General features: G+C 58.6%; 2 protein-coding genes across 3 annotated transcripts; both read left to right on the top strand.

Moving 5' to 3' along the window:
* The first annotated feature begins 1764 nt into the window (after positions 1-1764).
* TMEM61 (transmembrane protein 61) lies at positions 1765-9040 on the top strand. Of its 2 annotated transcripts, XM_087732736.1 has the most exons (4): positions 1772-1838; positions 2270-2423; positions 5998-6411; positions 8674-9040. In XM_087732736.1, exons 3-4 carry the CDS (start codon positions 6056-6058, stop codon positions 8957-8959), a joined length of 642 nt encoding a protein of 213 aa, XP_087588862.1. In that variant the 5' UTR covers positions 1772-1838; positions 2270-2423; positions 5998-6055; the 3' UTR covers positions 8960-9040. The 2 variants fall into 2 exon arrangements, with proteins under 2 accessions (XP_087588861.1, XP_087588862.1); XM_087732735.1 differs by lacking the exon at positions 2270-2423 and having other exon boundaries at positions 1765-1838.
* Positions 9041-10252: 1212 nt separating this feature from the next.
* Positions 10253-14509, top strand: BSND (barttin CLCNK type accessory subunit beta). The gene is made up of 5 exons (XM_009461239.2): positions 10253-10355; positions 10570-10748; positions 11876-11955; positions 12371-12613; positions 13405-14509. Exons 2-5 carry the CDS (start codon positions 10575-10577, stop codon positions 13685-13687), a joined length of 780 nt encoding a protein of 259 aa, XP_009459514.1. The 5' UTR covers positions 10253-10355; positions 10570-10574; the 3' UTR covers positions 13688-14509.
* Positions 14510-15359: the final 850 nt, after the last annotated feature.

Raw genomic sequence — 15359 nt, 5'->3', positions numbered from 1 at the left:
TGTTTGTCATGGGTTCGTGGCTGCCTGTAGGCCATCCCTCTGGGGAAGACAGAAGACCCCAGCTGGTTCTGGGGCTGGAGGACCAAAGGGCCAGAGCAATGCGCTGGCACTGAGCCACCTCACTCTTTGCAGCCCTGTGCTAGGAAGAGCACACAGAGCTGTGTGCAAACGCCACTTTGAAGTGCTTCAGAAGTCATTTGACAGTCAAATTTCTGTTAAATATAATATCTGAGCAGGTAATGAGCAGAAGATGTCTTATTGTCCTTTAATAGGGGAACTGGTGATTCACAGTGCCTGCATCACTCATGGATGGTAATGTGAGTGCTCAGCACTGGCATATCTGCGACAGAGGAATCCAGATGTTCACTCCTGGGATCTCTGGGGCCAACCTCTGTCCTGCCAAGGAGCCGTGACCACAGCATTTGGAGGAGGTGTGGGATCTGTTGTTGGGGATTTGCACCCTGGTGTTCAAGGACCCTGCCGCATTCCAGCCTGGGGGTGAGGCCATGCTGGGGTGCTGGCTTTGGGGACCCCTGCCCCATGCTCCTCTGCAATGGAGACCCAACCTGCTACAGGGCCAGCCCCACGTGAACCAGCCCTTCTTGTGCCTCAGTTTACCATTTGTAAAACTCCTCCATGTCTGCAGGTAAAAGGGACTGTGCACTCACATTTCCAGCTAGGCTGAGTGGCTACCAAGCACATACGAAGCAGATATGAATTACACGACGGGGCTTTGCATCAGTCCCTGCAGCCTGTGCAGATAAACCCTGAGCTGTTTTTGAACCAGCAAGGTGAGGAGCTGCAAGCACTGTAGGAACAGCAGCCCAGGGTTCAGCTACAGCGCAGGGGTGTCCATAGAAATGGCTTTGTCTGTCAGCGATGCTCAGCTGTAGCTCAAGAGCAACGCCGTGGATCCGTGTGAGTGCACAGCAATAGCACCGGGCAGCACGACAGCTGTTAATAAAATCTGCCTCCTCCTGTGTGATGAGGAATTGTGCGTGAATCCGGGTGCCAGTCGTATGGACCGTCCTGAACCTCAGATCAGAGCACCCTCGGCTTGTTTAACATAGCATCATGGGTGCTGCAGGGCAAAAAGATCCAGCTGGGATGGGGAAAAAGGGGCAATACTGGCATTTGACACAGAGGTGAGGAGAACTGAAGTGGTCACAAAGCTTGTGGCCGAGATCCCCCCGTGCTGCAGCGTGGGTGTCCCACCCACGTACCGCGGGGTACTGGTGTCCCACCCATGGGGTAGTGATGTCCAAGGGTAGAGGTGTCCCGGCCACAGGGTAGTGATGTCCCCGGGGTACCTCTCATGGGCTGTGTGGCCCGAAGCTCTCCCCAGGTCCCTGACACGTCTGTTCCCTGCGCCCCGGGGGTGACGGGCTCTGTGCTACCCGTCCCTGGGAGCACGGGAACCACCACACCCGGGGCACGTCCAGCCTTACCGGCCTCACCTCCCCAGTACTCGCAGACCATGAGATCCGCCCCCAGCAAGCCGCCTCCTTAGCAAGCCGAATACAGCCTGCGGGGAGACTTTCCTTTGCCTTTTTCTTTCTTTTTTTATCTTTTTTTTTTTTTCCCCCCTTCTCCAGGACCGGGGCTGCGGGCCGGCGCCGCGCCCCGACGGGACGGGACGGGACGGGTCGAGAGGGGACCGGAGCGGCGCTGGGAGGAGCGACCCGGGCCGCCGCCCCGACGGGCCGGGAGGGGCCCGAAGGGCGCCCGGCAGCGCCGCACCCCGCCCGCCCCGGCCCCGCCCGGCCGCGGCCCCGCCCGCCCCGCGGGCCGCCCTCCGCCGGAGCCGCCGCTCGGCCGGAGCGGGGCTGGCGGCGGCGGTGAGTACGGCGCCGGGGCCGGGGCGGGGGGCGAGGGGGAGGCGGACCCCCCGGCTTGTCGCTTGAGGGGGGAGACGGCGGGGGCAGCGGCGGCGGCGGCGGGGACGGGGACGGCTCCCCCGGGGGCGCCAGCGGGTGCCAGGCGCTTCTTCAGCGGGGACGCCGGGTTCGGGCGTCGCCGCCGTCGGGGCGGCCGAGGCGGCGGCTGGCCTTGCTGGGGGCTGGGGGGCTGGGGGGCAGGTGTGCTGCGCTCCGTGGGGGCTCCCCTCCCTCTGAACCTGCGTTCGGGAGGCTGACAACGCCAGAGCTTCTCGGATGCTCTTTCAAAAGCTTCATTATTACTATGGTTTGGATGGGTACCAAACCCCTAAATAATAATAATATAATAATAATAAAAAAAATAATAATAATGATAATATTCGCAAATTCAGATAAAGGCAGGAAGGAATCTCCCTAATGACACACTCGTGCTTCGGCGAAGCACGTCTCTCCCCGTCGTTCCTCTTGGCACATCTGCATGTGGTTAAAGGTCTCCAGCCCGCGTGGTGTGGAAGGACAAGCGCCGCGGAGGGACGGGGTGTGGAGGTAGATTTCTGCTTGATGGCGGTGGGAGAGATTTAAAACTCTTTTCATTTCTTGTGTCGCTAGAAAAGAGTGTTTTTCTGAGTAATGCTTAGTAGACCCTATGAATCACCCATCTGCATAACTTTATATGGGGGATGCTATTCTCAGCATCTTACTGGAACTATGTAAACTATTACCATTCGTATCTGTCCATGCGATGTGCAAATCTCTTTCCCTGGGAAGACTATTTCAGAGCAGGTCAAAGGAGGAGACAGGGCAGAACAAAATGTCAGGGTGGCTGGCGGGTGGAGATGGGTGTTTGGGAGCCAGCCATTGCCGTCTTCGGAGGGGCAGCCCCTCCGTGGAAGCCTGCACTGGAAATGCTCAGTGGGAGACCTGATGTGTGGGATGCTGAGTGCCCCAGGAGCGGAGCCGGGAGCAGGCTTGGGCAGCAGGGACTCAGGTCCTGCCCCGGCATCACGCCTCGCTTCCTGCCCCTGCTCCTTCGGCCTCTTCTTCCAGCGACTGGTGTGCAGAGAAAAACATCGTGGGTCTTTTAAAGAGGCTCAGGAGAGCTGTTCCAGCCCAAGACGGGGTTTGGCAAGGGGACGGTGCGATGGCAATGTCACCCAGCGCGGAGGAGCCACCCCCGCACACGCGCTGCGGGAGCACGTGCCGGGTAGGCTGGAGGAGCTTTTAGCATTGCTCCCCGCGCTGCACTGGTTTTGTCAAGAGAGAAGAGTTTATTCTCTCGAGCTGTCAATCCGTCGCCTCCCAGAGGCTCTCCGCCTTCCCTCCACGTCCGCCTCCCCCTCGCTGCCAGTGCTCCCAGATGTGCGCAGCGCTGGGGGCTGCAAAATTCCCTGTACCCAGGCAGGGAAATCGCAGCATCTCCCAAACCTCACCAGGGGAATCACAGCATCTCCCAAAGCTCACCAGGGGAATCGCAGCATCTCCCAAAGCTCACCAGGCTGACCCCAAAATGAGGAGAGAGTTGACTGCAGGAGCTGAACATTTCAGCTTCTTGGTGCTGTTTCGGTCCAGGCTTTCAGTGTGGAGCGACCTGTAATTTCCATGCAGTTGGATCGAGAGCTTTGCTGTAGGGTGTTTTGAGTGTGGGTTTTTTTTTCAAATAATATTGGCTGAAATTTTCCAGGTAAATGCAATGCTTTCAAAAGGAGCTGGATTCACGGGTCAGTAGGGTCCTTGCGCTCTCCTGAGCATCTGCTGCTGCAAGGCAGCGCGAGCCCAGCTTGTCTGCTGTGTCCTGCTTGTGATCGGTGCCGAGTTGGAGGACGCTGATCCCTAACAGCATCTAATAGCATCTCTAGCCCGTCTCTAACAGTCCCTTTGTCTCAGCCAAGCCCCTGCCATTCAGGAGGGAGCATCTAAACATGTCCCCTCATGACAGGGGGAAGCTCTGCCTCCTCTCAGCCCAGAAACACCACCTCCTTCCTGGCGGGTGGCTGCGGCTGCTGGTGGGGACCACCGGCCACCGCCAGCCCAGGTGGCGATTCGGGCTTGTGACCGTGGGGTGAGAGCTGGAACATGTTGTTGGGGCTCCCAGTCCTGCAGCCTTCCTGCAGGTTTCCTAAATCCCACTTCTCATTGGATTTCTTAATTAAATGTAGATTAGATCAGATGGCGTTTCTTTCACTACAAAGTAATTTGGCTTTCCATTTAGTGGGCCCATCTGATAAATAATGGCTTGAAATAATGTAATTCCACCCGCCCTTGATCACACGGAGCCTGTGCTGGACTTCTGCTCCCTCCTTAGGTCTGGCTTGGCACTTCCAGATCTCAGGGTACAATTTGAGTCCCCGCTGTAGGAGGAGAGCCCTGCCTGGAGGAGTGGAGACCAAAGCCACCAGATTATCTTCATTTTACTGACATACAGGCAAAGTGATGAAGGCAGAGGTGGGTGCTGAGCATGGGTCACCCAGTTCTTCACCCACCTCTGCGCTTGAGCCCCATCTCCGTCCCAGACAGCCCCCAATGTGCAGGCTCCCCGCTGGCACTGCCACCATGAGAAGCCCTTGCAGAGGAGTCATCAAAGACTGTATCCCACACGGTCCAAACATTTTTGTCTGTCAAGAAGTGGGAGCTGAACCGGCATCTTCTTGCTGGTCAGTGAGCAAGGCCAGAGGCGTTGTGGTGGGACCTCTCCGCTTCCCCGGTCGCTGGTGCTGTTTGGTTAGTGGGGGCTGGGGACCCCAAGCCCAGAGAGCAGATGCTGCTTGTTTTCTGGAGAAAGCACAGGGGAGCGAGAGCCCCAGAGATCAGAAACCAGCTCCCGCTCCCCAAGTTTTCCTGCGCTGGGGAACGACGGTTGCTCTCAGCAAGTGACATTGAGCTGAGAAGGGCCACCAAGCAGGAACATGTGGCACTGCCTCATCTCTTTGGTTGTCAAACCAACCCCAAGCCACCCTGATAGGGACAGTGAAGGTGGTGATAACACCTGCGGGATCGATCGTGCTGGGGAGCTGAGAAGGTGTGTGCTGGAGCTGACCCAGGGGAGCAAGATTTGATGTGCAAAAGCTCGTTTGGATGAAGATTGAGCAGATTCTTGCAGCGTCAGGGTATTTACCCCACCTTCAAAATAAACTGAAGCCCCTCTGTGCTTCTGGAGTCTCGAACATCATAGCTGGGTCAGCAAGAGCCTCAAAGATCTCTGTGGTCTGTTGCTTCAAACCCCCTGACCAGCATAGCAGAAACACCTACTTCAGCCTCTCTGAGGGTTTACCTGGTATCCAGCACATTCCTGACTTTTAACAGAGGTATGGAGTGATTCCCACTCCCGTCCTTGCTCCGAGCTTGGTCATGGTGGGGAGTGCAGCTATTGTGGCCTCCGTCAGTCACGGGAAAGCTCTTTGGGGTCTCCGCTCACTCAGTGCCTCGGGAGCCATCCCTAGATGAGGTACCCTGGGTTGCCAGCATCTGAGGATTTATTTTACCCTGAAATAGCATCTCTGTGACTTTCAGAGATGGTACTTGGCCCTTTTCCCTGAGAAAGCAAAAGGCAGCGCAGCCCCGAAATCCCCTGGGCTGCGGGCTTTCGAGCAGTGATGCCAGACACCTACTGTCACTGCAGGACTGATTTACCTCCAGTTTCAGAGGAGAAAACATGTGCACTGGTAATTCAGAAATGATGACATCTTAAATTTATGTCCCTCTCCCTAGCCTCTTCCATAAGCCTTGCTTTGATCAGAAACCCAGCTGGCATTCCTCTGAGCTTGGGAGGAAGTCTGGAATAAAACCCAAAGGCAAGAGCTATGCGAGTCCCCAGAGCCGCCTCCGTAGCTCCCCTGGCTGGGGTTTCCAGCCTGCCTCCATGGGAGCACTGGGTCATTTCTTGAAAATGAGGATGCATTTACAAGGCTGTTGGGACATTTATGGGTCCGAACTGGCGGCTGACTTTGCTCTGCACAAGGGCTTCCCACCTGAGATGGTGGAAATGCCCCTTTTGATGGTCAATAATAAGTAGCTGAAGAGTGTGCAACCCCCAGAGAGGTCCTAGCTCAGTAGTTTTCTCCTCTGGTAGGTCTTTTTCTGTGACCTCGTCCCTCTTGAACCCAGTCCCTTTCTTGTCTTGCAGGACGTGGGCTCTCTCATGCCCTGTCTCACTCTTCTCCCCTCCTAAAACCTTGTGAAGGATGGCAGCTGCCTCTTTCCGCTACGGCATGACCATCACTGGGGCCGTGCTACTGGTGACAGGGACGCTGTGCTTTGCCTGGTGGAGCGACGGGGAGGTGGGCACCCCGGCCAGCAGCGGGGCTCGCCTCCTGCCTCCCCAGGAAGCCGAGGCAGTTCCCAGCTCCTCCTCCTCCTCCAGCGCCCTGCTCCGCTCCGTCAGCTTCTTCTGCTGTGGTATCGGCGGCATCCTCCTCCTCTTTGGGCTCCTCTGGTCTATGAAAGCCAACGCCAGGGTAGTCTCTCGCCGCTACCAGTACCATTTCCCCAGGGACCTGCAGTACTTCACCGCGGAGCCTCTGGAGAAGTGGAACTGCAGGTGGGTGCTACGTCCTCGTGCGGTGCTTGGGTGGGAAGAAGACGAGGGTGGGTTTGACTGTCCCGGCATGGCCACGTACCTAAGCCTGCTCTGAGGCTTGCTCATGGGCAAGCTCAAATGAGCAGTAATGCCACCGTGCTGCCGGCCACTGCCCCCAGACCCTGTTCTGTGCTCTCCTTCTGCTCCCTGAGCAGAAGCTCTTGCTCATTAGTGTCAACCCTTGCCCGAGCCCCTGCACCCTCCCCTCCCTGCAGGCACCCTCTGGGCCCACGCTGGCTGCTCCCGTGGCTGGCTCAGCCACAGACAGCTGTCCTTGCCCTGTGGGCCGTCACCAGCCGAGGCAGACATCTTAGCAGTCACCAAGCAGAAGACTGCATTGGTTTTCTGACAGAGCACCTGGATTTGTGAGGGGGGGGGGTCATCCAGACCTCCAGCTGTTGAAACCTTCCTCGGTGCCACAGGGCTGCAGTGCCCTGTAAGGATGATGGGGTTTCTGCCATCTTTAATGGAAGCAAAATCTATGTTAAAAGGGAGTTAAAAGAAAAAAAGAAGGAAAATAATCCCCGAGTTGGCACTGAGATGGGAGTGCAGGTGGAGGGTCCCTCTATGAAGCCTGTTTTGGGGTGTGGGAGGACCCCTCACTCCCCCAAACACCACTGCTGCTTGTTGGGTCCCCAGACTCTTCCTGTGTGAGCCTGAGATTCATTCCCACTTCTTTTGATCAAAAGGGTTTTTTTCCGGAGACTGCTTTGGAAGCTGAGCCAGCTGGCCCTTCCCGGTGCTGTTTTATGGGGTCACAGCAAAGATCTTGGCTCCAGCATAAATTGGACTCTGGGGAAAAGCAGCACTAAAAGAAACTCTTAAGAACATAAAACCATAAAAATTCAGTTGGGGCAGGAGGCACGTTCCTGGTTCTTTGGGGTTTCAGTGCCCATCTGGGGGTGAGATCGTAAGCTGGTATGAGCAGTCTGGGAGGTTTTCCTCCTCCCATGGAGGGCTTTACTGTGTCCCCCGTGGGGAGTGTCCCCCGTGGGGAATATCCCCTTCCCTGAGCTCCCGGCTCCCGTGCTGGACGGGAAGGCATTGCCCCAGCATTGCTCGTGCTGCAGCAGCTCCTGCAGCCCCAGCTGCGCTGGCATTCACACAGCAAAGCCCTCCAAAGCAGAAAGTGCCGCTCTGCAGAGGGTTGGCAGCGTGACATCCTGTGCTGGGAGAAACTGCCCTCTCCGCATTTCCAAGGCAGCATCCCTTTGCAAGCTGAGGCTGTTTGGCAAAAGCCATGGCATGGATGCCCTGGGTGGCAGGTCAGGGACAGGGGCCTGCTGAGTTTGGGATGGAGGCATCCCTGCAGAGCATCGCAGCTTTCTCTTTGGACCAGGTGTGCCCCTCCAATGCCTGCAGCCTCCCTGAGCACGCCTCACTGGGTTTTCATCTACAAAAGCAAGCGGATGGTGGGTTGCTTTCAAAGCCTCCCCGTCTCTGGGGCCACACCGTTTCGTAGGGTGCCGAGCGGGGCTGTGCACAGGGCAAAGGTTGGGCGGAGGTTTTCCCTGTACACAAGCTGTGTTTGCTCAGCGAAGTGCTGCTGGAAGTGGCACCAGGCTTGGCCGGTGCACGGAAGGCACCAGCGGGCGCAAGAGTGGGGTGTGACCACATTGAACTGGGATGCCTGGCTCTCGCCCGGCTGCTTGTGCCAAACCGCTCACTCAGCTGCCGGCAGCCTCTGTGATTTGGGGGTGACTTTGGGGTTAGGCAGATGATGAGGATGCTCTCCTGCCCGTGGGAAGCAGCGCGGTGCAGAACAGGGGGCAGATGTCTCAAGAGCCAGCACCTCTGCTGCTTTGTGGTCAGCCACACCTACAGTTGTAGCTCCTAACGCTGGAGGGGGCAGCTCTTTGAGGTTGCCCTGCCAGGCTGCCCTTCCTCTTCTTGGGTGAGGGGTTAATAAACTCAGTGGGAACGGGGCGGCGTTGCCTTGTTGCAAGGTCTGATGGATGGTGCCCTTCCTCCTGCATGGCTCCCCACCCTCCTGGTGCTGGGAAGCAGCTGATATGGTCTTCCCTTGGCTCTGGGCATGCAAAACCTGCCCATGTGCTGTCCACAGCGCATGTGTCCATCATGCTCAGGGATGCTCCAGCTGATGGAGTTGATGGGGCACTGGGATGGTCCAGTTCACAAATGCTGGGGTGCTCCAGTTGTTGGGTGCTGGGATGCTCCGGTTGACGGGCTGTGCTGCTGGGTTTCTTCTTCTTCTCCTTGCAGCAACTGGGACACCAGTGCCATCCCCACCTATGAAGAAGCCCTGACCTGCAGACCTGCCCACTGCACCCCAGCCTACGTCCAGCCCCCGGGGAGGAAGGAGGAGCTCACGCCACCCTTGTACCGCTACCTGGAGGAGGACGAGAGCTGGCAGGGCGGCCGCCGGCGCAGCTCCTCTGACAGCGCCTTGTTCCGCCCCAGCCCATCCTGGCTGGAGACCCAGGGCCCCGGGGAGCCGCAGGCAACGCCTCCCCCCAGCTATGAAAACATCAGCATCCGGGGGGTCTGAGCTGATGGCGGCAGGGGGACGGGACTTTGCGGGTGGCTGCCCGGTCCCTTGGCTTTAAACCGAGCCCCTTCCATTGCCAGGGTGAGAGGAGGGTGGGTGAGGAGGGGGAAGGCGGCGGGGTCCGTCTGGCTTTCTGAGCAATCTGGGGCTGTCGGGATGGCGGGTCCTGGGGGTGGTGCGTTCGGAGCAGCGGGGGTAACTGGCATGTTTGAAAGCCTTCGTATTTTTAATAAAACCACTGCTGGTTGCAGATGCTTTGCATTCTCTGCTCTGACCAACCCTGGGAAGCTCGTATCAGGCCCACTCAAAGCAAGAGCTATATAATAAAAGCTGCAGCAAAGAACGAGGAATCTGGCCGTAGAAAAAAACAGCTCCATTCGCTCCCCTGCCTTTTCAATGCCCCTTCCAGCCATATCTCCATCCCTTCCACCTTGCTTTCCCCGCATAGTGACTCCCACGCCTCACTTCATTTGCTTTAAGAGATGCTCAGTGGCTCGTACGTGCATTCAGGGCATCCAAGTGCACTTGGCATTTCAGGCAGTATCCTATAAAAAGACACCCTGAGCGGCTCACCCCCCTCCCTGCCCACCAAGGACGGGTTTGCAGCCTTGCCCAGAGGAAATGCCAACTTCATCGGGGGCTGCTGCCAGTTGCTCCATCCCACCAAAATAACGGGCTGCCCTGGGCCCCCTGCAGACCTGCAGGGCTGCAGAGTGGCTGCAGAGCCACAGCCAAACATAACATATTATTTATAATATAATATAGTATTTTTCATAAGCCAGATAGATACATGCTTTCCCACATGGGCAGGCAAGCCAGGGAACAAACTGAAGGCTAATTAAAGCCACTGCTGCTGTCTGTCTGTTTGTGTGGTGGGAAGGGGACACCTTTTAACACCCCTGCTCCATCTCAAGCAAACACAGGGCACATGGGCGCTATGTCCTTGCTCCCCTGGGTGAACCGACCCTGCTCCATCCTCCCCTGGCTTTAGCCCCTCCTTCGCTCCCTTGGTTGCTGCCCCACCGAGGTAGCCCCACCGGTGGTTCCCCAGCACTCAGCCGGAGCAAGGCAGGGACTATTCCCAACACACTGGCCTCCAAAAAGGCCCCGGAGCACTCCCTCCTCCCCTGCTGCAGCCCCGCAGCCCTTGAAAACATGCTGCGCCCTGGCGTCCCCCTTATTTTGGGGCTCTGCCAGCTCCGATTTACGGCCAAGTCCAGCTCCAGCCCCAGGGCTGGGAAAGTCCCGTCGGGACCAACTGCTCTCCGGGTCCCCGTCTCTGCCGCCGTGCCCCCTCTCCCTCCCTGTCCCTTCCCGAGGCGTGGGGTCTGGCCGCGCGTGCCTGCAGGGAAGGTTACCCGGACACGTGCCAGGCGGCTTCACTGGAGTGTGAACGGTGGGTTGGTGTTTGCATTCATTACAAACCCATTAAAAACTGGCTGGCTCAGCCCTGGGCAGGACCAGGCTCAACATGCAGCTGATCCTCAGCCTCTGGCAGCCTCCAGAGAAAGAAGCCACTCCTTGCCTTACCCTGGAGGTGTGCTCAGCGGGCAGCGGCCGCAGGTAAACGGGCTTACCGGCATCTCTCCTCCCCTGCCTCTCCCACCCAGCGCCCATGGCCGAGAAGACCTTTCGCTATGGATTCATCATGCTGGGTTTCTTCCTGGTGATGACGGGAATGTTCATCATGAGTGTGGAAAAACCCCAGATCTACATCACCTTCTGCGCCCTGGGCGTCCTGCTCGTAGCCGTGGGCATCACCTGGAGCATGTGCCAGTGCTACCCAAAGGTAGGGTCCTTCCCGCCACTGCACATCTCCAGGGGCTTGAGGGCTCAGCTGGGTTTTGGGGGGCTTCAGCTCCTTCGATACTGCGAATGTGTAGCCTTGGGCTGTGCCTCAGTTTCCCCATCCATAGGGTGGGGTTGCGGCAGGTCCCAGGGGGAAGCCAACTGGGGAGATTTGAAGGGAGAAGTCTTGGTGTGGGGGGGCTCTCACCCTGCTACACCTCCCCACCGATGCCTGCAGGATGCGGCCCCACTTCCTCGCCCCACTGTGCCCCTGCACCTTCCCGAGCCTGGGGTTTTGCCAAGCAGGTAGTGGGGAATAAGCCCAAGGAAATCAGCTCATGTTCATCCCATGCAAATCCCCCCAAACCAGCCCCTTCCTTGCACCCACGGGGCCCAGTGGCTCGTCAGGCTCCCAGGGCTTCAGAAGAAGGGGTTGTCATGGCCATGGAGGTCCAGAGGGGCTCAGCCCCCCCGAGCACAGCCCTCACTTGCCGGTCTCCTTGGCAGAGGGCACCGCCAGCACGGGAGGGCGGCCACGCATCCCTGCTCTGGGAAACAGAGCTGGTAGAAAAGTCTTTTTTCCAAGGACAGGGTGGCTGTGAGGTTGATCTCAGTGCTGCAGGATGGCCCATCAACAGCTTGGCTGCACACCGAAATGTGGGGTGGTGCATGGGACCCCAGGACCTGGGACTAGCTGGGACCCCTGGGACCAGTCGAGTCCCCTGGGACTGGGGTGAAGCTTACTCCAGCTCCCCCAAAGCTTACTCCAACCCTGGTGAGGAGGGAGATGTGGCTTTGTCACTGTGCTCGGAGCTCAATGACAGGGCACCCTCGCTGTTGTCCCTGGCCACCGACCTCCCCCGTGGGCCCTGGGACCCACCCTGGGCTCAGGGACACACATGACCCTGCTGAAGACAAGGTGCTGGGAGTGAGGCAGCGCTGAGTTCATTCAATCCCTTATTGATTTCCCCCAAAAAGCCCATTTCCAAGCAAGACATCCAAATGTGCTGGGAAAAGACTAAAACCCCAGCTGAAGGGACACCCTGGACTTTTTACCACTAATGAGGGCCGAGGCTCCCCGTGATGCCCAGCGCAGCGCCCTGGGTTCTGCATTTCTTTTCCCCCCAGATAACATTTGTTCCTGTGGACCTTGAGGCTGAGCGGTTCCTGGACCACAAACCCATCGTGCTGCCAGAGAGGGACACTTGGTAGGTCCCAGTACTTGGCCCCAGCGGCCGTTTTCCTTTTGGCGGGTGTTTTCATCTCTACACATGGTTATCTGTGTGCCTCCGGGGACAAGAGCAGTGTCTGAGCACAATGGGGACAACTGCACCTATTGCAGCAAAAAATGACAAGCAGGGGCCGGGGTGGGGAAGGCAAGGGCTGGCTGAGCCCCCCCGGGGCCGGAGCCGGAGCGATGCTGGAGGGTGCAAAGCATCCAGCTGCGTTCCTGCGGGCATCACTCTGCAAGGACCCTCTGGCTCTGCTGCTGGATTGGGCAGTGGTGTGGCCTCAGTGGCCTCTAAAGCACCTGGTGGAGTCCTGTGTGCGTGTCCCCGAGCATCTCCTGGCTCCGCAGGGGTCCAGGTCCTGCTCAGCACCCTGTTCCTCCTTTTCCCGCAGCTTGATCGTACCCTGCCGCAACCAAGAGGCCACCAGCACCTACGAGAAAAGCCTGCCATCCTATGAGCAGATCCAGAGGCAGGCGGTGGGCTCGGCTCCACTCCCACCTGTGGTCCAGCCCAGACCCCGCAGCTGCTCCCAGCCGGCAGTGCAGGCGAAAGCAGAGGTCCACCGGGAGCTGGGGGGTGCTGGAGACCCCCACGGAGAGCTGGTGCCTCGGCTGGAAACGGCAGCAGGCAGCTGGTATGTGAGGCCCGCAGGGTCGGGGTGGGACTGGTGGGATGCGGGGTGAAACCAGGGGTGGGTCAGACCCCCAGTGTGGGGGGAGGGAGAGGGGGCAGAGGGGTCTTTGCTGCTCTCACAGCACCAACCACCAGATTCTGCCGCCCCTCTGGAGCCCAGACAGTGTCTCAGCCCATGCGGTCTCTCAGTACCAAATTATTTACCAGGGTGAAATCAGGAGGAAATCTGGATTGCCTTTGGTTGTGATTTGCATTTTGCCTTTATTTCATTTTATAAATATGAGCGATGTCTCTCACCAGAAGAAATCCCAAGTTCCTGGTCAGACTTTGATAGAAATGAGACACTCAGTATGTGTCCCTCAAACCAGATGCCCTGTATGATGCCCATGCACTGGTCCAGGAGATCTCAAAAGTGCTTTGCAGGCAATGGGAGTCACCGTGCAGCCTTGGGGTGTAGGACTCAGGCACCCCTTCTGCCAAAATGCAGCTACAGCTGGGACGAGGCGCTCTGCATTCTCCCCAGGATGCAGGCACAGCGTGCAAGGGCAGCCACTACTTTGTCCCATGAGCAGGAGAGGGAACCTGGCAGGACAGTTGTCCCCGTAAAGGCAGGCACTGGGAGCTGAGAAAGGACCCTCCCAGGGTGCCCCAGCCACCCAGCCAGGGCACTGGTGATGCTGGGACGCTGGCTGAGCAACGCTGAGCCCAGCAGCTGCAGGTTCCAGGGGAAACCCCAGCTCCAGCCCAGCTGTGTTTAGTGTAACCCCAGCCCTGCCCTCTCTGTTCCTGCAGCCCCCCGCGGCTGGCCCCAGGGGACGCACCACTGGCATCCCTCCTGGAGGACATGGACACGCCGTCGCTGGAGGGCTCTGTGCCCGGCAGCCCAGTGCCACAGGGCCGAGCCCTCCCGCCATCCTGCTCTGGCTGCACCCCGACCAGCTCCCCAGTGAGGGGAGAGCACCCCAGTTCCCCCCGCAAAGGCACTGGAGAGGAGGAGGACCTCTATTATGGGCTCCGAGAGGGGCCAGACACTCTGCTTGAGGATAGCGACTGCCTTTTTGAGCCTGAAAACTGATTTCCTGGGGAGAATGGCCACTTGGCATGGACCCATCTCGTGGAGGGGATGCAGACATCGCAGCCTGGAAGAGAGGGGCTGGGGCTGCCCCCCGCATGTGCAGCGCCTGCAGCATGGAGGAGTCCCCAGGCTCCTGCCCGTCCCCCGTGCCATGCTGCGCCCTTTGCGCCCACCCAGCCGCATGGGAGGCTGCTATCCTGCAAAACCCCAGGGGAGCATCACTGTCTCCTGACCCCCAAATTTCTGCAGCAGAGGAGACAGCCAGCAGCAAGGCCCCCCTCGCCAGAGCCCCTTGGGTGGGCACAGATAAGTGTGAACGCTGGGCTGGGCAGGATCAGGGCTAAATAATGTCCTTCGGAAGGGAAAAGATTAGCTTTGCTGCTTGAAACAGGATCAGCGTTTAGGTAGGTAACGATGTATTCACCCCAGGTAGGCTTTACGAGGCAGACATGTCCACAAAGCTTTTTTCCCTCTTATCAAAGCTGCCCTGGAATTAAAATTAGATCCTGAGAGTCCGGTAGCAGGCAGCCTTCATGTCTTCAGGTTGGAAGAGGGGTGATGGGGGGGATAGACCATGCTGTTCCCCATCTCCTGCATGAGCACCAGCTTCCAGCGCTGGCAGGGGCAGAGGGAGGACTCGGCTGAGCCAAAACCCTGGTGATGGCTGTGGCTTCCTGAGGGCCGCTCGAGGTGGTGGCTTTGGGCAACATTTTCTCTCTCCACGAGGTCGGTGTCAACAGCCACAGCACTGAGGGTGGCTTTGCATGCCGGCGTCCGCCATCCCCAAACTCCCTCTGAATACAAAGCGTTCGTTTCAAGTCATGCTGATGGAGCTAAGCCTGGTTTGTCACCACGACAGGGGCAACGCAGCGGCTTTCCGCAGCCTGCAGCAACACGCAGAGACGGCAGCGCCGGCGGGAGCTGTGACCTCCGCCTGCCCTTCGGCAGCTTGGGGCCACGGGGAGCTGCGTGGCTGAGCCTCCCCAGGGCAGCTGGGTTTGGATCAAAGCATCAGCAGATCCAACAGTATGGGGATGCTGCGAGTCCCTCGCCCTGATTTGGGAAGGCTGGGCTAGATGCTGCATGTGGCCGGCATGGCCCCAGGAGGCTTAGGGGCACAGATCTGCTGGCAGAGCGGCTCTTCAGCAAATTTATGTGGGTTGACAAGTCCAAAAGCAGGGGGAAAGCTGTCCTCTGGCATCCAAGGGGGATGAAGCATGGAAGCCCTGGAAATGATGCTCCCCCCGCTCCCCTGCCGCCCAGTGAGTGCTTTGCTGGTACAATTCAGGGTGGTACAAGAAATGGCTCTACCTGGGGACTTCATGGCCCTGTGCCACCCTCCCTGGTGTCACTGCACCCCTTGCTCACCTGCGCGTCGCCGCAGCAGCAAGGGGAAAAGGACAGGCAGCGTCCCGCACGCTCGGGGTGTTTATGGCCAACAGTGCCGTCAGGAGGGTGGGGAACAAAGACGCTGGTGTTTGCTAAATATTGCCGGCAGGATCGCGAGCGGCTGTCCAAGAGGAAGCATTACCCAACTGTTTACACTTGCTCGACTCCTGCCCGTCCTTCCCGGCGGGAGGGAGCGTGGTGGCCGCAGGGACACCGTTGGATGGGGCCACATCTCGCTGGGCTCCGGCGGGTGCCTGGGGCAGGACGTGGCCCTGTGTCGCTG

This window comes from Nipponia nippon, unplaced genomic scaffold (assembly GCF_047370975.1).
Source record: "Nipponia nippon isolate SJK-2023a ecotype South Korea unplaced genomic scaffold, ASM4737097v1 scaffold_5, whole genome shotgun sequence".
Lineage (NCBI taxonomy): Eukaryota > Metazoa > Chordata > Aves > Pelecaniformes > Threskiornithidae > Nipponia > Nipponia nippon.
This window is presented reverse-complemented; position numbering and strand designations above follow the sequence as displayed.